Source organism: Grampus griseus (assembly GCF_964374135.1).
Source record: "Grampus griseus genome assembly, chromosome: 13".
NCBI classification, from domain to species: domain Eukaryota; kingdom Metazoa; phylum Chordata; class Mammalia; order Artiodactyla; family Delphinidae; genus Grampus; species Grampus griseus.
The window spans coordinates 47125592-47149445 of NC_139007.1; the positions used below are offsets into that span (position 1 = coordinate 47125592).

Here is a 23854-nt window from a genome sequence, read left to right on the forward strand (position 1 = left end):
CAAGAAAATGGTAAAATTTCAAAAACATTTGCTCTTCTTCTAAGTAACAGCACACTTTAAAATGTCTAAAAATTATATGCCAGTACTATACAGAAAAGATGACAGATTGAAAAAAGCCAAACATATTAATAAGTTTATTCATTAAAACATGTATACAAAAATCAATTATATGCATTTTAGTTAGCTAGTGAATGTCGTATCCTATCTATTGAGAGTGTCACAGTGTCCACATCTTTCAATGCAATTGTGCTATATTATGTTAAACAGTAAAAAAGTTAAAAACAAAACAGGGTGCAAAAATAAGAATAAAAAAAAGAAAACTTTCTTTTCAGAGAATGTAATAGAATACACAAAATGCTCTCACATTAAAAATAAAACCTTTCATTTATATGTGATGTTAGACAAAAAGCAAGTCATTTAGCTTTAAGTCATTCTACCAAATATTTATATTTTTTATTTATATAGGAGAAATCTTCCAGTAAAATACGTTGAAATCATTAGGTGCCAATATCCTGGCTGATCAAGCCTCTCCTTGGTTAAAACAAGCACAAAATTTTATCTTCCTCCTCTTAATGATTGCAACCCAGAACTCAGAAAGATCCTACAGAATATAAGAGAAAAGAAGAACTACTTTGTCAATAAAGAGAACACTTCTTCACTTCTGTCTGGGGGGTCCACTGTGAGCTTATATGGACCCAGTGGACACTGCTGTGTGTAGAAGTATGCATCCTCCAATCCCTTCTCACCCCACCCCAAAAGGGAAATGCAAAAGGGTCCTGGAATGGGAAACAGTCTTTCCAAAGAGAAGATGATAAGACTTTGCTGTTTGTTTTTCTCTTATGTCATAGTCCATGTAGGGTTAGACAGCTTTTGGGGAAGGTGGAAAGAGAGCAGCAAATGTAGAACAGAGGAACGAACCAAAGATTGTGGTGGACATTGCACATGGAGGCCTATACTCTAATCAACTGAGGGCATTGATGGCTTCTCTTCATTCACAAGGGAAAACGCTTCAGAGTTCCACATCACCTACACTCTAGCTGATTTAATAGGAAACGATGGGAATCAAAGAACACCATGCACATAAGACTGTGAGGCTGGCTCAGTAATTATTTAGAACTGAGTTCTAAGAGGAGTGACACTTCCATGTTACAATACTAAACTTTTGAGGGTGTAAAGGGAGAAAGGAGGTTCTGAGGATCAATTGAGATAAAACACTCTGACAGCTACAAAGTTCTAGATAAATTTATGGTGATGTTAGATTGTGCCTCTCAGCCAAATTCCTCTTCTTTGTTGTAAATAGTTTTTGTGTTTTTTTTTTCTTCATGGTGACAAGCAGTTGTCCTTGAAAATCATACACATTCTCACAATTTATGAGATGGGATAATTATTATTAAGCCTCTTCCCTTTATGCAAAAATTAGACTAAAAGAAAATCAATGTTTTTAAAGAGACTTAAGACAAAGATGACCACTTTTAAAATACAGTATTTAGAGGCTCCAAGGAGAAGGTATTTAGAATTTTTTTTCTGTAGTAGTCCAAGAGAATTAGAAGAGAAGCGGTCATTTAAACACTGCAATTAAAGTGTCTAGGTTTTCCTTACCTGGTTTCATCTTTCTACTATGAAACTTAAATGCACTATAAAGAGACCATCCCAAAGAAGGTTAATCAAAAAGTAGGGTTTCCCAAGCACAAGCAAGTTTTGTCCCTTATAGACTTCTTCCTGTACCAACGCACCAAGAAAATTTAAAAATTAGTTTTCTCCACAAAGCACCTCCAAGCTCCCTACCCTCTCTGCACTGCTTCAAGGTCGGGGAAAACTTCGATTACAGAAGCGGGTCCTCCCACCAGAATGGAAGAAGGAATGAATTAGTACTTATTCCTTTAAATTCACTCAACTCTCACAGTTACCTCCCTATCGCACCTACCGTTCTGCAGGTTGGAGCAGAACATTCAGCCCCTCCCCCCACCACCTGAGGCCGCTCCACTTCTGTGTAAAGACACCAGCTGCAGAAACAACTACTTGAACCCTGCTCTCCTATAATCACAAGCACCTGAGAACTAAAATATGGTAGTATTTGATAAATTAGGTCTCCTATCTTTCAACTGCTTGAATAGATAAATCACAAATAAATCTGGTTAAATTGCTCTTTTCTGATTTGTAATTCACACATCATAATGATACTTCTGTTTGGTTATGCAATTTAAATATATATAATCAAGATGATAAGAACTATGTCCAAAACAAGAGTAAAGAAGGCACATGCGATGTGTTAAGGGTTCTCCTGTGAATGTAGCACATTAGGTTATGTGTATGTTTTGGAGCTGCACTCAGATTTGTGAGGTTCCTAGGTAAGTGATTTCCTTATCCTTTCATAGAATATATTCCTTTAATCTTTGTTACTTTTTTATTAGTAATTGTAACGATTAGCAATTTTAAGTTTTTACTCTAGGGAAATTTTACAATTTTCAATGGAATTACTTTGTTTCAGAAAATTCTGGCAATCGAAAAAAAATTGGATGATAGAATTTATGAAAAATTCTACAGATAATTGGTTTCCCAGTTAAAATGAGCTGTAGAAAATTACCATGGAATAGAAAACATTTCCAGATCAAGAAATTTAAACATTTACATGTTACATTAGGGGGTACACACCATTTTTCTTTTATGTAATATTATTGTAAAATGTTTTCCTTAAAATGATTAATAAATCCTGACATTCAATTTAATTAAAAAAAATAAGCACATCTATTTTATAAACCTAAATACATACCAACCACTACCAAAGCTTTATAAATGACTTTAGTTACACCTTCTCATTTTATAGATGTAGAAACCGAGAAGAAACATATATATGGCAAACAGGTTCATGAAAAGGTGCTCAACATCACTAATCATCAGGGAAATTCAAATCAAAATCACAATGAGATATCACCTCACACCTATCAGAATGGCTATTATCAAAAAGACAAGAAATATCAAGTGTTGACAAGAATGTAGAGAAAAAAGAAACCTGTACACGTTGGTGGGAATGTAAACTGGTGCAGCCACTATGGAAAACAGTATGGAGGTTCCTCAAAAATTAGAAAGAGAACTACCATATGAGCTAGCAATTCCACTTCTGGGTATCCATCTGAAGAAAGTGAAAACACAAACTCGAAAAAATATATATGCACCCCTATGTTCATTTCAGCTTTACTGACAATAGCCAAGACATGGAAGCAACCTAATTATCCATCAGTAGATGAATGAATAAAGAAAATGTGCCATATCTGTGTCTGTGTGTGTGTGTGTGTGTGTGTGTGTGTGTGTGTGTGTATGGAATACTACAATAAACAATGGAAAGTTATTCATCCATAAAAAGGAAATCTTGCCATTTGTGACAACATGGATGGACCCTGAAGGCATTATGCTAAGTGAAATAAGTCAGACAGAGAAAGACAATTATGTTTTTAAAACAAGCAAACAAAAAATCACAATCATATATACAGAGAACAGATTGGTGGCTGCCAGAGGCTTGGGCTGGAGGGTGGGTAAATGGATGAAGGAGATCAAAAGGTACAAACTTTGTTATAAAATAAAAAAGTCACAGGGATACAATGTACAGCATAGTGATTATAGTGAATAATGCTGTACTGTATATCTGAAAGTTGCTAAGAGTAGATCTTAAAAGTTCTTATTACAAGGAAAAAAATTTTGTAACTACGTATGGTGATGGATGTTAACTAGAGTTACTGTGATGATCATTTTAAAATATATACATATATTGAATCATTATGTTATATACCTGAAGCTAATATGTTATATGTCAATTATATCTCAATTCAGGAAAAAAAAAAAAAAAGGAAAGAAAGAAAAACTCAGGCCCAGAGATACTAAGTATTAAGTGACAGGTAGAGAATCATCCAGACTCTGAATCTGATACAACAAAATCCAAGCCTTCATACACCCAAGTTAATGTTCTTTCTATTATACCATGCCAGCTCCTTTGTTTCTGTTTCAAGTATTGAAACAGAATTGAGTATTTTTTGCTTTGTTTATGTTTATGCCCATTTAAAAAAATGAGAAGGAAAATAAAGGCCAAGGCAGGTAAAGGTTTAAAGTTTTCCGTGTTACTCCAAAATAAGCCCCTCAAATATTTGGAGTTCCGTGTTACTCCAAAATAAGCCCCTCAAATATTTGGAGTCTCAAATATTTTTTAAGCTTTGTTTACCAATGCAATACTTTTAGAGTTTATAACATTTATGCTTATTATCCTGTAGGGGAAAGGAAAAGCAAAACAACCTGTGCCTATGGACACACTGTCATATGCTTACTTCAAGTGCGCTGGTACTCATAACATCCACTGGAGGGAAGCAAACACTAGATTTTGAGCCTTACCTGCACTGGTGTTTCAGTTTCATGTCGAAACCCTTCAATCTGCTGCTGCTGCCAAGGAGCTATACTGTGAGAGTCCTCTGTAGTTCTACCTTCCAAAGGGTTTGTCCGCAACTGCTCAGTAAGCCACATCTGCGTCCTCACAGAAGGCTGAATGGGAACTCCACCTACTGCTTGTTGACCAAGCATTAAATATTTCGGCGGTTCAAAAGCCTCTGAGCTTGTCATAACGGGCTTGCTTTCAGGTAAGGCACTATATGTCATGTCTAAGGCCTGTCTCCTAGGAATGGAGGAAGAAGCTCTAAAGTCCTCTTTGCTGCAGCTCTCAAATTTATATTTGTTGTCCAGAGTTGATGGTCGTTTTTTATTTATTTCCTTGTCCTCTAGCTTAAGCATCTCCATACTGTCATGTAAACAGCTAGGTCCAATTGTCCTTAGTTGTGATGTTAAAGCCTTGTCTCTCCCTGTCTTTTCTAAACCTCTCCTTGACTCTTCTGTGTGCACAATGCCACCCTGGCTGCAGTTACCTGGGACAGTGAGTTTGGATAAAGATGACCATTTCCGGAGAGGCCGGAAGTCCTTCATGTCTAGTGAAGAGTCCTGCTCTCCCCTACTGTGGTTTCCCAATGTTTGCATAAGGCTTATACTCCATTTTGAGCCATCTGATGTCAATGATTCCCTATGTTTGGAAACTGAAGTGCTGGAGTTAGATGGCATGACATGGGCAGTAGGAAGAGTAACCAACGATCGACTAGGCTTAAAAGATAATGTGCCACTTGAAGTTGAATGATCTGGAAAGAAAAAAGAATGCCAAATTAGTTGTAATTAACAGAAAAAAAAAAAAAGAGGCAAAATGTAAAACGCCAAAACAAAAATCTGAACATGGTTTCCCAGCACAGGTTTTTCAGAGGCACTTTCATCAAAATGAGGGGCTTACTATTGTTACTATTATTACTCCTTTAAGTTTATCTGAAACAAATCAAACATACTTTCAAATATCATTTTCTAAAAACGGATACATAACAAAATATATGCTCATCTGCCATCTACTTACAGATGAAAAATGACTGGGAAACAGGTTTATATTCATGCTATTTAATCTAAGTATTGTGCCTTAAAAGAAAAATCCATCTCTGCATTGAAAGGTCTTATTCATGATCTATCACTGAAGCCTCAGACACAACTTTATTAAAAAATCGTATCTCTTAGTGTCTTTCCTCAACTGTGGAAATAGAGGCCCAATATGAACATTTTAGCACCTCTCAAACTACAATTCAAATTAGAATATGGGTAAAAGTGCTCCTGCAATAATGGAAAATAATCAGAAAGTGTTCTAGCAATATATTGGCAGATACAGAGTAGTTCCTACACTCCCAATCTCCCTTAATGGCATCATCAATAATATATTTCCCAAGCTAGAACACTTGGAGTCTACTTTGATTCCTATCTTTCTCTGCACATTTACTAAATCCCCATGTTGTACATTTATTTGTTTATTTATTTATTTATGGCTGTGTTGGGTTTTCGTTTCTGTGCGCGGGCTTTCTCTAGTTGTGGCGAGCGGGGGCTACTCTTCATCGTGGTGCGCGGCTTCTCACTGTCGCGGCCTCTCTTGTTGCAGAGCACAGGCTCTAGACGCGCAGGCTCAGTAGTTGTGCCTCAAGGGCTTAGTTGCTCCATGGCATGTGGGATCCTCCCAGACCAGGGCTCAAACCCGTGTCCTGTGCATTGGCAGGCAAATTCCCAACCACTGCACCACCAGGGAAGCCCACGTTGTACATTTTTACTTCCAAAATGATTACATAGTTACTGCTGTAGGTCAGGCCTTCACATAATACTACCCTACACATAGGAACAGCTGTAGTAGGCTCTACGGAAGCCCAAAGGATAAATAAGGGCCTCTATACTCAATGGACTTACTATCAAGTACCAAATTAAAATCAAAGATTATCATTTTTATCACATGATATCTAGAAAGGGGATAGCGATTTGAAATGTAGGGGGAGAGGAGGTGGGTGGTGAAAGGCAACTTTTACAGTTTTTTCTGTATCTTTCCATGTTGTTTGACTCATAACAGAATATATTTAAATATTAGTTGTGAGCTTTGATACTGTTTTGAAGAAATAAAGTAATAGAAAAAGAAATGTTGAGAAAGTCATAAGAAAATTCAGATGAGAAAGACCCAGGCAAACTAATTAAAAAATGGAATTCCAATAGGTCTTTGCACAGAATTTATTCACCTGGAGATGAAAGGGGGAAAACATTATAGATGAAAGAATACAAGAAAAAGTAATATAGTAGACATTTACCATGTAACAGTTTCCCATCAGCTTCTGCAGAACCTTTTCATACTCAAGAAAATTCCCACATTACAAGCCCAACCTCCCAAAATAAATTTTAGACCTTAAATTCCCAACATACCCTGCAACTATGATACAGACATTCAGAAGGACCTGCACAAGATTTGTTTGGAAGTGAGTCACATGAGAAAACAGGCTCAGTGTGGAGCTACCACGTTTGGCAACAACAGAGGCATTAGCCCCCAACAATGACAGCAGCAGAGGTGGCCAAACCAAGTTCTGGCCCAGAAGTGGCAGCAGTTGGGCAGCAATGGTGGTTTCCTCCAGTGGGGCTGGAGGGTGCCAGTTCTCAGAGGTGACTGAGGTATATTACCTGGAAGCTTAACCATAAGCCTGGCTCTCCAGCCCTCCTCAAAAATTCTGAGTTAACCAAATGCCCTTAAATAAATTCCTCATCTGCTCAATCATCCAGTCAGCTTCTTCTACTGATTCAGAACACTAACTGATCCAAGTATGAAGCCAGGAGAATATGGCCTCAAAAGAAGAAAAACAAATTATCCCATTTATCTGCAGTATGCAGTAAGTATCAAGAAAAGCTGCTCAAGATAATTCTTGAAAGGTAAATGTAAAGCAGAGCTGTGCAAATCTTCAAACACCCTGCTACAGAAACAGCCTACCCTTCATTCGGCAAGAAATGTGACCTACCAAAAGTTTCCAAACAAAGGAGCAAGTGACATGACCAAAACTGTACTTAGGATGATTATTCCAGTAACTGCTGAGGACAAATTAAAGCAAAATGGTTGGCAGCAGGAAGATTAATGGATTATTATGGTAATCAGTAGAAGAAGGAAATGGAGAGGAATATGCTACTGAAGGTCAGTTCTAAATAGAAACAGGATAAATGACCCCCAAATTCTATGGAATATTGGTATTAATACATTACAGCACTATATCTACATCTATATATGTGTTTGTGTTACTATTCCTAAAGGAATATTTGTATTAAAATCATCATAGCCTCTCAAAAATATCTTCAATTCTTTAAAAAACAAAAAATGAGTTTTATATCAAATTTAAAATTTTCAGACTTTTACATTTTTAAAAAGCTGTAAGTAAAGATGGTGTAAAGGCTAAGTGTAATATTTTTGAAATCAGCATTTTTAGATTCAAATCCTGGCTCTACCACTTAGTAGTTGCATGTTCAAACAAGTTATTTAACCTTCTTGCATCAGTTACCTCATCCATAAAGTAAAGAGGACAACAGTGAAGATTAAATGAAATAATACATGTAAAGGACTCAGAAGAATTCCAGGCAAAATAAAGACTATTACCAGACACAAAGAAGGATACTACATGATGATCAAGGGATCAATCCGAGAAGAACATATTACAATTGTAAATACTTATGCACCCAACATAGGAGCACTTCAATACATAAGGCAAAAATGCTAACAGCCATAAAAGGGGAAATCAATAGTAACACAATCATAGTAGGGAACTTTAACACCCCACTTTCACCAATGGACAGATCATCCAAAATGAAAATAAAAAGGAAACACAAGCTGTAAATGACACATTAGACAAAATGGACTTAATTGATATTTATAGGACATTCCATCCAAAAACAAAAGAATACACATTTTTCTCAAGTGCTCATGGAACATACTCCAGGGCAGATCATATCTTGGGTCACAAATAAAGCCTTGGTAAATTTAAGAAAATTGAAATTGTATCAAGTATCTTTTCCGACCACAATGCTATGAGACTAGATATCAATTACAGGAAAAACTCTATAAAAAATACAAACACATGGAGGCTAAACAATACACTACTAAATAACCAAGAGATCACTGAAGAAATCAAAGAGGAAATCAAAAAATACCTAGAAACAAATGACAATGAAATCACGAAGACCCAAAACCTATGGGATGCAGCAAAAGCAGTTCTAAGAAGGAAGTTTATAGCAATACAATCCTACCTCAAGAAACAAGAAAAATCTCAAATAAACAACCTAACTGTACACCTAAAGCAATTAGAGAAAGAAGAACCAAAAAACCCCCCAAAGTTAGCAGAAGGAAAGAAATCATAAAGACCAGTTCAAAAATAAATGTAAACCATTAGCCAGATTCATCAAGAAAAAAAGGGAGAAGACTCAAATCAATAGAATTAGAAATGAAAAAGAAGAAGTAACAACTGACACTGGAGAAATACAAAGGATCATGAAAGATTATTACAAGCAACTATATGCCAATAAAATGGACAACTTGGAAGAAATGGACAAATTCTTAGAAAAGCACAACCATCCAAGACTGAACCAGGAAGAAACAGAGAATATAAACACACTAATCATAAGTACTGAAATTGAAACTGTGATTAAAAGTCTTCCAACAAACAAAAGCTCAGGAGCAGATGGATTGACAGATGAATTCTATCAAACTTTTAGAGAAGAGCTAACACCTATCAGTCTCAAACGCTTCCAAAATATAGCAGAGGGAGGAATACTCCCAAACTCATTCTACGAGGCCACCATCATCCTGATACCAAACAGACAAAGATGTCACAAAAAAAGAAAACTACAGGCCAATATCACTGATGACATACATGCAAAAATCCTCAACAAAATACTAGCAAACAGAATCCAACAGCACATTAAAAGGATCATACACCATGTTCAAGTGGGGTTTATCCCAACAATGCAAGGATTCTTCAACATACGCAAATCAATCAATGTGATACACCATATTAACAAACTGAAGAAGAAAAACCATATGATCATCTCAATAGATGCAGAAGAAGCTTTGGACAAAATTCAATACCCACTTATGATAAAAACCCTCCAGAAAGTAGGCACAGAGGGATCTTACCTCAACATGATAAAGGCCATATATGACAAACCCACAGCCAGCATCGTCCTCAATGGTGAAAAACTGAAACTATTTCCACTAAGACCAGGAACAAGATAAGGTTGTCCACTCTCACCACTATTATTCAACATAGTTTTCGAAGTTTTAGCCATAGTAATCAGAGAAGAAAAAGAAATAAAAAGAATCCAAATCGGAAAAGAAGTAAAACTGTCACTATTTGCAGACGACATGATACTATACATAGAGAATCCCAAAGATGCTACCAGAAAACTACTAGAGTTAATCAATGAATTTGGTAAAGCAGCAGGATACAAAATTAATGCACAGAAATCTCTTGTATTTCTATACACTAATGATTAAAAACCTGAAAGAGAATTTAAGGAAACACTCCAATTTACCATTGCAACAAAAAGAATAAAATACCTAGGAATAAACCTACCTAAGGAGACAAAAGACCTGTATGCAGAAAACTATAAGACACTGATGAAAGAAATTAAAGATGATACAAACAGCTGGAGAGATATACCATGTTCTTGGATTGGAAGAATCAATATTGTGAAAATGACTATACTACCCAAAGCAATCTACAGATTCAGTGCAATTCCTATCAAACTACCAATGGCATTTTTCACAAAGCTAGAACAAAAAATTTCACAATCTGCATGGAAACACAAAAGACCCCGAATAGCCAAAGCAATCTTGAGACAGAAAAATGGAGCTGGAGGAATCAGGCTCCCTGACTTCAGACTATACTACAAAGCTACAGTCATCAAGACAGTATGGTACTGGCACAAAAAGAGAAGTACAGATCAATGGAATAGGTCAGAAAGCCCAGAGATAAACCCATGCACATACGCTCACCTTATCTTTGATAAAGGAGGCAAGAATATGCAATGAGGAAAAGACAGCCTCTTCAATAAGTGGTGCTGGGAAAACTGGACAGCTACATGTAAAAGAATGAAATTAGAACACTTCCTAACACCAAACACTAAAATAAACTCAAAATGGATTAAAGACCTAAATGTAAGGCCAGACACTATAAAACTCTTAGAGGAAAACAAAGGAAGAATACTCTATGACATAAATCACAGCAAGATCCTTTTTGACCCACTTCCTAGAGAGATGGAAATAAAAACAAAAATAAACAAATGGGACCCAATGAAACTTAAAAGCTTTGGCACAGCAAAAGAAAACATAAATAAGATGAAAAGACAACCCTCAGAATGGGAGAAAATATTTGCAAACGAAGCTACTGACAAAGGATTAATCTCCAAAATATACAAGAAGCTCATGCAGCTCAATATCAAAAAAACAAACAACCTAATCCAAAAATGGGCCGAAGACCTAAATCGACATTTCTCCAAAGAAGATATACAGATTGCCAACAAACACAGGAAAGGATGCTCAACATCAGTAATCACTAGAGAAATGCAAATCAAAACTGTAATGAGATATCATCTCACACCAGTCAGAATGGCCATCATCAAAAAATCTGGAAACAATAATTGCTGGAGAGGGTGTGGAGAAAAGGGAACACTCTTGCACTGCTGTTGGGAATGTGAATTGGTACAGCCGCTATGGAGAACAGTATGGAGGTCCCTTACAAAACTACAAATAGAACTACCATATGACCCAGCAATCCCACTACTGGGCATATACCCTGAGAAAACCATAATTCAAAAAGATTAATGTACCACAATGTTCACTGCAGCTCTATTTACAATAGCCAGGACATGGAAGCCACTTAAGTGTCCATCGACAGATGAATGGATAAAGAAAATGTGGCACATATACACAACGGAATATTAGCCATAAAAAGAAATGAAACTGAGTTATTTGTAGTGAGGTGGATGGACATAGAGACTGTCATACAGAGTGAAGTAAGTCAGAAAGTGAAAAACAAATACTGTATGCTAACACACATATATGGAATCTAAAAAAAGAAAAAGGTTCTGAAGAACCTAAGGGCAGGACAGGAATAGAGATGCTGACGTAGAGAATGGACTTAAGGACACAGGGAGGGGGAAGGGTAAGCTGGGACGAAGTGACAGAGTGGCGTGGACATATAAACACGAACAAATGTAAAACAGAGAGCTAGTGGGAAGCAGCTGTATAGCACAGGGAGATCAGCTCGATGCATTGTTACCACCTAGAAGGGTGGGATAGAGAGGGTGGGAGGGAGACGCAAGGGGGAGGAGATATCGGGATATACATACACGCACAGCTGATTCACTTTTTTATAAAGCAGAAACTAACATACCACTGTAAAGCATATACTCCAATAAAGATGTAAAAAAAAAAGAAATAGCTAAACTAAGTGATATTTTCAATATAACAGGCAAAAGGCTAAATATCCATACTGTACAAAGAACTCCAAAAAAATCCCCAAAACAAAACCCTAACAACCTAATTTTAAAGTAGGCAAAAGAAATCCATAAGCAAACCACAAAACAAAAAGCAAATAAAGAATACATGTTTAGGGCTTCCCTGGTGGTGCAGTGGTTGATAGTCCGCCTGCCGATGCAGGGGGCACGGGCTCGTGCCCCGGTCCGGGAAGATCCCACATGCCGTGGAGCGGCTGGGCCCATGAGCCATCACTGCTGAGCCTGCGCCTCCAGAGCCTGTGCTCCGCAACGGGAGAGGCCACAACAGTGAGAGGCCCACATACCGCAAAAAAAAAAAAAAAAGCATACATGTTTAATGGAGGCAGCCGAGGTGTCCGTCGACAGATGAATGGATAAAGAAGATATGGTACATATGTACAATGGTATACTACTTAGCCACAAGAAATAATGAAATCATGCCACTTGCAGCAACATGGATGGACCTACAGATTATCATATTAAGCGAACTAAGTCAGAAAGAGAAAGACGAATATCCTATGATATCACTTGTATGTGGAATCTAAAATATGATACAAATGAACTTATCTACAAAACAGAAACAGACTTGCAGACTGTGGTTGCCAAGCAGGGTGGGGAGTAGCGGGTGGGAGAGGGATGGACTGGGAGTTGGGGATTAGCAGATGCAAACTAGTATATATAGAATGGATAAACAAGGTCCTATTGTACAGCACAGGGAACTATATTCAATATCCTGTGATAAACTGTAATGGAAAAGAATATGAAAAAGAATGTATAAATGTATAACTGAATCACTTTTCTGTAGAGCAGAAATTAACACAATATTGTAAATCAACTATACCTCAATAAAATAAATTTTTTTAAAAAGTTTGTTTTTCAAAAAAGATATTTCAACTCACTAAATAGAAGTACATTCCCTATCATATTCATAAAATTATTAAAGGCTGCTAATATCCTACGATGGTAAGAACATAAATTGTTATAGCCTTTGGAAGAAGAGGGGCAATCTGTCTGTATACATCAATATTTAAAATATGCAAACACATAAGTAAATATATGTATACATGTGCATATGTGTATGTAAATACATATATATTCATGGGCACAGAAATGGTCTAGGGGAATATACCACAAATTTAATAAACAAAGGTAGAAAGAGGAGAAAAGGAGAAAGATGCTTTCACATTTTACTTTACACAACATCTTATTTTAATTACCATTTGGCCAAACTTCTGCAAAGGTGTTTTATTCTGTGACCTCAGAGAGTTTGAAATATCTCATAGAACACTGTTACTAAAGTGTGAATTATGTATCAGGTGACTGTCTCACTTTCTATGTCACAGCTGAAACTTCTGAGGCCAGAGATCACCAGTCCTGGGTGCTACTTTTATCTGATAACAGGCTAACTTCCTGTCTACCTTGGTAGCTCAGTATTTCCCAACTGCAGAGAAAATCAACAATTGGTGATAAAAACCAATTCCACATCAGACTAGTATTTACTCCTACAAATCTGAAAGCTACTGATAATATATGCTGTTCATAGAACATTACATTGAGAATAGAATTTACTCCAAAAGTCACTTATACCTGAAGTTCTCAAACTTTAAAATACAACAAACTTAGCTGGTATCTGGAGCCCTACTCCGAGAGATTCTCTTTCAGTTAGAGTAGAGAGGGTCCAGGAAACATCACTTTTTAATAAGTGATTCTGCTGTTCTATTCACCACATCATTCCACCTAGGACTGATTCCAGTTCTGAAGCCTTCAAGTTTAAATATCTTAAGTTCAACCATCACCAGTATCCGAGTTTCACTGTAAAAACTGATTTACTGTGACATTCAGAATTCATTACTGTGAAAACTAAGGATTAAAATTCAGTCTACCCACATACATATGCACATACATACACATGCACGTATACACCATGAATTAATGAATAAAGTATTAAATATTTGACAGTTTAAGTATCTGAAAAAAAGGACCATTCTATCTAAGAAATGAATCAAAACATAATTTATTTTGCCTAACAAAACACAATCAGTTGGAGGTAGATGCAATGTGATTCCTAATGTGCTTTCTTATACTACCTAATTGTAGCCACAAATCCCAAATGCAAGCTATTATGATGGCATCCAGCCCATATCTAAGTTAGAACAAGTGAAATCTAAAACCAGCAGAAGGCCGTCCTTTTAAAAACCAGAGGACATGGGACTTCCTGGGTGGCGCAGTAGTTAAGAATCTGCCTGCCAATGCAGGGGACATGGGTTTGAGCCCTAGTCCGGGAAGATGCCGCAGAGCAACTAAACCCGAGAGCCACAACTACTGAGCCTGCGCTCTAGAGCCCACGAGCCACAACTACTGAAGTCTGCACGCCTAAAGCCTGTGCTCCACAACAAGAGAAGCTACCACAATGAGACAACGAACAGTAGCCCCGCTCGCCTCAACTAGAGAAAGCCCACGCACAGCGATAAAGACCCAATGCGGCCTAAATAAATAAATAAATTTATTTTTAAAAATTTAAAAAAAACACAAAAAACCAGAGGACAGGGTTTATAGAGAGCACAGAAGAGCTAACGGTTTCAGACAGGCCTAAATCATAGGCCTAAATCATAGGCCTAAATGTAACAGCTAAAACTATAAAACTCTTAGAAGAAACCATAGGTGTAAATCTTCATGATCTTAAGTCAGGAAGTGATTTCTTAGATACAACACCAAAAGCCCAAGCAACAAAAGAAAATAAACTGGACTTCAATAAAATTTAAAAATTTTTTGCTGCATCAAGAGAGTAAAAGGACAGCCCAAAGAAAGGGAGAAAATTTTTGCAATTACGCAACTGATAGGGACTTTCATCTAGATTATATAAGAAACACAACTCAATAATAAAAACACAAATAATCCAATTTAAAAATGGATGTGAAATTTGAGTAGTCATTTCTCCGAAGAAGATATACAGATGGTCCTATTAAAGCATACAAAAAGGACATTTTTGTTTGTCATTTTTAGGGAAATGCAAATCAAAACCACAATGAGACATCACTTCACACCCATTAGGATGGCTATCATCCGAATGACAGATAGTAAGTAAGTGTCAAGTGTCTGGCAAGGATGTGGAGAAACTGGAACCCTCATATAATGCTGATGGGAATGTAAAATGGTGCCGCTGCTTAGGAAACAGTGTGGCAGTTCCTCAAAAGGTTAAACACAGTTACCATATGATCCAGCAATTCCACTCCTAAGTATACACCCAAGAGAAATGGAAACATATTCACAGAAGCATTATTCTTAACAGCCAAAAAGTCAGAATAATGCGATGTCCATCAAGTGATCAATGGATAAATGAAAAGTGGTACAATGGAATATTATCTTTTATTATGGTAATAAAAAGAAATGAAGTACTGATACATGCTACAACATGATGAGTCTTGAAAACATTATGCTAAGTGAAAGTCAGTCACAAAGGACGATATATTAGACGATTCCATTTATATGAAATGTCCAGAAAAAAGAAATTTATACAGATTAGTGGTTGCTTAGGGATGGGAGGGAAGATGGGGAGTGACAGCTAACAGACTTCTTTTGGGGAGGAGGGGGGCAGGCTAAAAAATGTTCTAAACTTAGACTGTGGTAATAGTTGAACAATTCTGAGAATATATTAAAAAGCATTAAATTGTATACTTTAAATGGGTGAATTGTATAGTATATGAATTATAGCTCATAAGAGATAGTGTGTATAACTTCTAATAAACTAGAAGGAAAATGTCATGAAGAAAAAGTGAAACAAAGAAGGCAAGAAGGAAAATACTTGAGAAAAGCAGACTATAAAGTATACAATATGATTTAAAATGCATCAAAGTTTAACAATCACAGTAAATGAATATCCACTCAAAAGACAAGAATTGTCCACATAATTTTTTTAATCTAGCTAAAGCTAAATGTTTACAGAAGATACACCTAAAATATGAAGTCCTATTTTGGCATTATGGTATCTGCATAGAGACTGAGAATGATTACATAAAAGAATTACACAGAAATAACTATCAAGAACATTAGGAAAAGTGTATGTCAGGTATCAAGATTATGAAAAGCATAGTTCCATGAACTGCTTGCTTTTATTCATTATATCTTAAGGATAGAGAGAAGCTTCTGTTTCCCTACTGCCAAACCTATGACCTATTCTTTTAGCAACTGCACTTGATAGCAATAGTACACAATTCTGTGCAAATCTTGGTTCTCACTTTGTTATTGTCTAATCATTATTACCGATCACCTTTTTTTCTTGAATATTTTATTTTTTTCTCAATTGTATTTTGTGAAGTCACTTCAAATCCTATTGAAGCAGAAAACGAGTGAGAAGTTCTAAAATTACTTGTTTAAAATAATTACAGAAGTCTACACTGTTCACAAATTAGTTCTCAAGCTCTTTTTGTACACTGTCTCTTAGCAACCATTCACAACAAACTAAGAAACTTCATTCTCTAAGTTTATATAAAACAAGATGAAAAGCTGGTTTTTAAAAAAGGGGGGCATTTCTGATCTCCAACCAGACTACTGGCAACTTAATTAAAGGACAATCTGAAGTACAGTTTAAAGAGGTCAACAATTCAAAGCAAAACTAATTTAAGGGACTTCCCTGGTGGTGCAGTGGTTAAGAATCCGCCTGCCAATGCAGGGGACACGGGTTTGATCCCTGGTCTGGGAATATCCCACGTGCCACGGAGCAACTAAGCCCGTGCGCCACAACTACTGATCCCACATGCCACAGCTGCTGAAGCTCATGCACCTAGAGCCCGTGTTCCACAACAAGAGAAGCCATCTCAATGAGAAGCCTGTGCACCACAACGAAGAGTGGCCCCCACTCACCACACCTAGAGAAAGCCTGCAAGTAGCAACAGAGACCAAACGCAGCCAAAAAATATAAATAAATAAATTTATTTTTTTAAAAAAAACTAATTTTAAAAGCTGGTCAGTAAAAAAGCTCCTTTTCGTATTTACACAAAAATTTTAGTTATTTTTTTCTTGAATGGCTTTTGAAATTTCATTCAACTGTACCATTTTCTAGATATCTCCTACTAGTCTCAATTTAGATTAAGTCTCATCAGGCAGTTTACTTGCAAAGAGCTAAAAGTGTTATTTCTCTCCTATAAAAATGGTTATAAATCAAATTGTAATGATCTCAAAATATGGGATGTGATTTTCAAAAATTCAAATTTTCTCAGGCAGAAAAACTGTGATTTACGACAGAACTGACAAGAAATTATCATTTGGTCCTCTAACCACTTGCATGTCTGGGGAAATGTGAAGTCATTAACCTCTTCCCTAAACCCATGGCTGTGCGACTGAAGGGCTTTTCCAGGTCAGAAGTACATGGGTTCATCACAGTTCTCAAAAATGGACTGAATTCAGCTCAGCTTGATCAGGTTCATATTCTACCAGGCCAAGAAGCAAAATGATATGAAAAAATGAGTGAATGAATAGACAAATGGATGGATGAACAACAATGAAGGTAAAAATGAGGGTCATAAAGATACAAAATATACCTCCAACAAACAATTTTAATTTCTGCAAATTTACTACAGCTGTAATGTTCTTATATGCCATGTTTAAATTGAAATATTTTAAGCAGTAAGGTAAGATTAACAAGAAAATTAAGTAGAGATGGGGAGCAAAGGAAAAGGGTTATTTGGTTTGCAAAAGAATATAAATCATAATTGTTTTGAATACTGCCTTGAACTTATTTGATTTCACAAGCAAAAAAGTATTCTGTGTATAACCCTTCACCTCTTTCCATATGCAAATGAAGAACTAAGTCCATAAAGGTTAAATTACTTGACCAAGTACAGATCTTAAAAGAGAATCCTGGTCTCCTGTTTCTCAGCCTAGTATTACCTATACTATCCTACACTGCACCTCTCAGTTCTTCCTCTCTAGTTTCTCCCTTCAAGAACAGATATCTAACAGTGCGGTTAAGCGCAGGGCTTTAGAGTTAGACTTGAAGAATCTCAGCTCCACCACATGAACCACTGTATAAACCCAGATGTTATTAATGTCCTCTAAGTTTATTTTTCATCAGTAAAGAGAAAATAATTATATTTGACCTCATTATATTTGATTCTATAGTGAAAAAATTTTTTAATCATGTATAGAAGTATAAAACCTCACACTGAAAAAAATCTATGGTACATACTCTTATTAACGTTAAGGTCAACAGACCAACTAATCCACTGTAATATCTGGAGGTCATGTTATGGAAGTACTCATCATCAGAGTCCTGAAAGTTCCAAAGCTATGAAGTTGCAGCAACATAAGATTATTCCCCAATGAAATGAACCTTAATAAAGCAAGGAAACAGGTTAGAGAACAGTCTAAGAAAATATCATTTACTTTGCCTATAAAATGGATATAGAATTGTACCCAACATGTTATTTTTGAATTAACTGAAACAATCATGTAAACCTCTTATCATGATAGATACATAGTAAATGCTCAATAAATATTATTACTATTGTAATTAAAAGGTTAAGGGGGAACTCTTGATTTGTTTGAAAATATCACCTAAGGTATGGGGGTGAGCACAGAATATCTGAAATAAGATTGCCACGTGTTATAAATTTACAATTGTATAAGTTTGGTGTTGTGTACATGTGGGTTTTACCATTTTGCCTTCTTTTTACTTTAGTATATGTTTGATATTTTCTGTAAAAAAGAAAAAAAAACAAGAGTAAGAACAAGAGGATATTTTGCATTAAGATGAGGTGTTTGGTTTTTTTTTCTTGCTGTACGCGGGCCTCTCACTGTTGTGGCCTCTCCGGCTGCAGAGAGCAGCCTCCGGACGCACAGGCCCAGCGGCCATGGCTCATGGGCCCAGCCGCTCCACGGCATGTGGGATCCTCCCAGAGGGCACGAACCCTCGTCCCCTGCAGCGGCAGGCGGACTCCCAACCACTGCGCCACCAGGGAAGCCCAAGATGAGGTGTTTTAAAGAAACCATTTAGCAAAGTAAACTAATGAAACCTAATCACTGTAATAAAATACACAAGCAAAGAAAACAGAGCCTTGGGAAATTTTTATGATGTCTTCCAAAATTAGTGGTTGCCTATGGTAGGGGGTATAGGGTTGTTGGAGGAGGGGGTGATGGCTAAGGGGAGTGGGGTTTCTCTTTGGGGTAATGAAAATGTCCTAAAATTCATTCAGGTGATATATATACAACTCTGAATATAATACTAAAAGCCACTGAGTTGTACATTTTAAATGGGTGAATTACGTGGTATATAAATTATATCTCAATAAAGCTGTATAAAAGAAAGAATGTATGATTTTCATTGCCTAATTATCTCCTGAATCATCTAATTTTCTCCTTTCCTACTGTCTCTTTTTATGAACAAGTCATCATTGGCTCCCACCTGCAATGCCAGTGGTCTCCTGGCATCCCGTTTTGCTCTCCTCTTGATTCATCCTCAGAATGTTCTCTCACCAGTTTTGACCATGCTGTCCTCTCAGCCTAGACTACTCTCCTGCCTTGTTTCGCTCTGTCAGTTCTTACTCACCTTTTTGGTCCTCAGCTTAAACATCACTTCTGCCAGGGGTCCTTCCCTGAATCCAGTGGATTTAGGAATGTCCTCCTACCCTGTGTACTTTGCCTATCATACTGCTCATATTTTATGATAATTATTTCCTGTCTTGTCTTCTCCACTAGACTTTATGTATACAATGAACACAGAAAATGTCTGTTTAATTCTAACCACTAGCACAGGACCTGACACACAGTAGATAATAAATATTGGTTACTTGAGTAAATGACTGAACAAGTCCTTACATTACAAGGCCTTCATTTCTTCATAAAATAAGGACTATACACCAAATGTTAACTTTTCTTCCTTTCTGACATATACTCACAGGATGACCTCAAAATTTATACTATTCAACAGTCCTACTATTTCTTAGTAAAAACAACTAACTAATCAAGATATGATTAAATTGAAGTCCATTTTTATCAGTCCCTCCTACTTGAAATAAATGAGGTTAATTGGATAAGAAAATTATCTCTGATACAAATTAGCAGTTGGAAATTATCAAAGAAAAATATTTAACTCTATTTGTACCTTTTTTTAGTAAAATATATAAATATGCTTGAAAATTAGCCCCAAATAGACTATTAGAAGCTACACTTAAGAGCTCAGATTTAAAAAACTAAAAGAACTGCAATGTGAGCCTGCCTCTCAGGCACCATGTGATTCGGGAGAGGAAGACCGTCCTGTGGAAGGTTACAGAGCCAAGTCTAAGCAAAAATTAAGTTCTTTTCTAGCCTCAGGGTCCTCTGCTCCCAGTCCTATACTCCTTTTGCTTCTTCCTTCATTACTCAACTCTGGGACCACATCTAGGTTATGCCCTACACAACAAATGCTGTATACTTCAAGAGCAACTCTCCTTTCTGTGCCGGCGGCAGCTATTTATACATGGCCTCCAGGTCTCAGCAAAGAAAACCAAGAAAGAAATTGGTGATCTGCTGATGTGGCTTATGTTACAATTTGGTAGTTCTGCAGGCACATCTATCCTTATGTCACAGATCTACTTCCTCCCACCCTGGAATCTGACACCCCATGAACAAATTACCACAGTTAAAACGTGGTGCCGCTAATGTTAGTGTTCCAACTTATTAAATATAAAAATCTCACACTCTTATTTAGCATTATTTGAAATCTCAAAATAACATGGCTAAAAGCAAATCACTCAATGGTAATTTTAGAATATTTTTCTGTACTAGAGTTCCTCCCCTGCTGAGATTTTGATGTAATCCTCTCCATGTTGATCTCTGCAGTTCTGCAGTTTTTGAAACAAAGTACTCAATAAATATTTATTAAGTGAATAAATGAACTTCTAAAAGCTGTATGTTAGCAAAGAATAGAAAGGTACCTTTATTTGTGTCATATCATTTACAAAGCTGGATATTTATCATTCCTAGAGCATTTAGAGTCTGTGTGATAAATATATATTCTACACTCATGTGTGAATTTAAAATTTTTAAATAATTAAAATAAAACACAACATTAAAATTAAAAATAATATGTTATTCTTCCAGATGATTCACAGAATACCTTGAGGATTTAGCAATGGCCAACGAGCGTCGACTGGAACATCAGTTATAAGCATACAGTACTATAGGGCAAAGAAGGGGGAGGGAAAGTGAAGGTCTAACTAGACAGTACCTTTTAGTTTGTTTAAGGTTTGATGACTTACTTCACAGCTGTACTGTTTACTTAATGTATCATGGAATTTAAGTAAAATTTACTCATGTACTTTTATCTATACCCCCAAAATTAAATTTACATTTAGTATAAAGAGGTATACCATTTAACCATAATTGTCTTTTTTTTTTTTTTTTTTTTTGCGGAGCGTGGGCCTCTCACTGTTGCGGCCTCTCCCGTTGCAGAGCACAAGCTCCGGACGCGCAGGCTCAGCGGCCATGGCTCACGGGCCCAGCCGCTCCGCAGCACGTGGGATCCTCCCGGACCGGGGCACGAACCCGTGTCCCCTGCATTGGCAGGCAGAGTCTCAACCACTGCGCCACCAGGGAAGCCCATAATTGTCTTTTAAACAAAGATAAATAATCATTAAGATAAATAAGAACTCAAAATTTACTATTACAGGTTAAATATTTGAATTATATAACATGAACATAATGTTATTTGCAAAGAAAAACTTTCAGAGGCTTGTGGCAAGATAGGCTTTTTCCTCCTAAAACTGAAATTGCATCCAAACTTTACATATGAAAAACTGGTGCAATCACACTCTTTACCTGCTCACTTTCATGTGGGTACCCACTGGTCTAGCAGTCAGCTATGTGAGACTCCAGGATAATGTTCCGTCTTCCTCCTAATTAAGTCTGAGGGCCTATACCTCACACCTGATGGGAGAATTCCAGCAGGGATTACTGACATTATTCCTTTTCCCCATTCCTTAACTGAGCAACAGAACTCTTCAGAATTTCAGGGATTCTCCAATCTAAAATCTTTCCTAACCCAAACATTTATATCTCACCACAGAAACCTTAACTTTCTCTTTGCCAAAGGAACCAGGGCAATCCCACTGCAGTGAAGCTTTTACCACTGTCAAAATGATGAAAGGAGTATGCTCTTAGTAGCCCCAGACTGACAGTAGAATATAATTTATCATAGACATAATGCTATGGATATAAATTTCTATTATATTAAACATTAAGCGGGTGACAGTAGCTATTTTGAGAAGCCAATATTGTTTCTACTGGGAAATATATAAACATATATACACACTCGTAAAATCTTTGAAAGTAAACCCTTTACAAATTATACTGTCAATACCAATATGTCCAATAAAAATATAATGCAAGCGGGACTTCCCTGGTGGCGCAGTGGTTAAGACTCCACCTGCCAACGCAGGGGACACAGGTTTGGTCCATGGTCCGGGAAGATCCCACGTGACACGGAGTAACTAAGCCTGTGCACCACAACTACTGAGCCTGTGCTCTAGAGTCTGCAAGCCACAACTACTGAGCCCTCGTGCCACAACTACTGAAGCCCACGCACCTAGAACCCGTGCTCCGCAACAAGAGAAGCCACTGCAATAAGAAGCATGCGTGCCGCAACCAGAGACAGCCTGTGTGCAGCAATGAAGACCCAACAGAGCCAAAAATAAATAAATAAATTTATTTTAAAAAATAATAATGCAAGCTACATTTGTAATTTTAAGTTTTATAGTAACTACATAAAAAAAAAGGTAAAACTAACTTCAATAGTATCTTTTATTGGGACTTCCCTGGTGGCGCAGTGGTTAAGAATATGGCTGCCAACACAGGGGACACGGGTTCGAGCCCTGGTCCGGGAAGATCCCAAATGCTGCAGAGCAACTAAGCCCGTGCACCACAACTACTGAGCCTGCGCGCTAGAGCCCGCGAGCCACAACTACTGAGCCCATGTGCCACACTACTGAAGCCCGCGCACCTAAAGCCTATGCTCCACAACAAGAGAAGTCACCGCAATGAGAAGGCTGCGCACCACAATGAAGAGTAGCCCCCGTTTGCCGCAACTAGAGAAAGCCCACGCACAGCAACAAAGACCCAACGCAGCCATAAATAAATAAATTTATTTTAAAAATAATACCTTTTATTTAACCCACTATATCTAAAATAGTATATCATTATGTAATCAATATTAAAAAGTATTAATGAGATATTTTATATTCTTTTCTTAATACAAAATATTCAAATCCAGTGTGCAGCTTACATCTCAATTTGGACCAGGCATAGTTCAAGCACTCAATACCCCCATGTTACTAGTGGCTACCATATTGAATCACACAGCTCTATACTGTTGTTTTCCATAAACTACCCTGAATATCTTCAGAAAGGAAATGACAGTAATTTACAATAGCTGTGAATGCATATATTGTATCAAGTATATTACGTAAATTGTGATAAGTTACATTAAAAGTTTTTGTTAATAAACCCATGTAGTATGTAAATCATGCAGTTATTTGCTACATGTATTGAGATTTTTACAATAATCAGTCTTTTAAGAATTCAAATGAATTCACACATTTCAGCTAAAAATTGTCACAGCAAACCAAAATAATATAGCACTTCATGCCACAGCCTCAGAAATCAAGTAGGAATATATACCCTCCTCCAAGACAAATATTAACAGTAACAGAGTTAAAGGCAGTTAACTAAAATATTCTGCAGATACATTGTAAAACAAACTCAAATTATATTTGGTAACAGGTCCAAATTTCATGTATATTATTTAAAATTAATATAATTTTACACCACCGTAATTCTCAACTGGGGGTTTAGTACAAAGGAGATGAACACTTTTTAGGTTATTCTATTATGTTTAGAATTTAATAAGGATAGGTTTGTTTAATTTTATAAATGAGAAAAATAAATACTTTATAGACCTATGATAAGTGGATGACAAAAAGAT

General features: G+C 36.7%; 1 protein-coding gene across 1 annotated transcript in view; it reads right to left on the reverse strand.

Moving 5' to 3' along the window:
* Nucleotides 1-23854, reverse strand: part of CEP85L (centrosomal protein 85L) — a 154508-nt gene that overhangs the window by 94269 nt on the left and 36385 nt on the right. The window contains exon 3 of the mRNA XM_082669082.1: nucleotides 4378-5165. Within this exon, the coding sequence (XP_082525208.1) occupies nucleotides 4378-5165 (788 nt within the window). The remainder of the gene's footprint in view (nucleotides 1-4377; nucleotides 5166-23854) is intronic.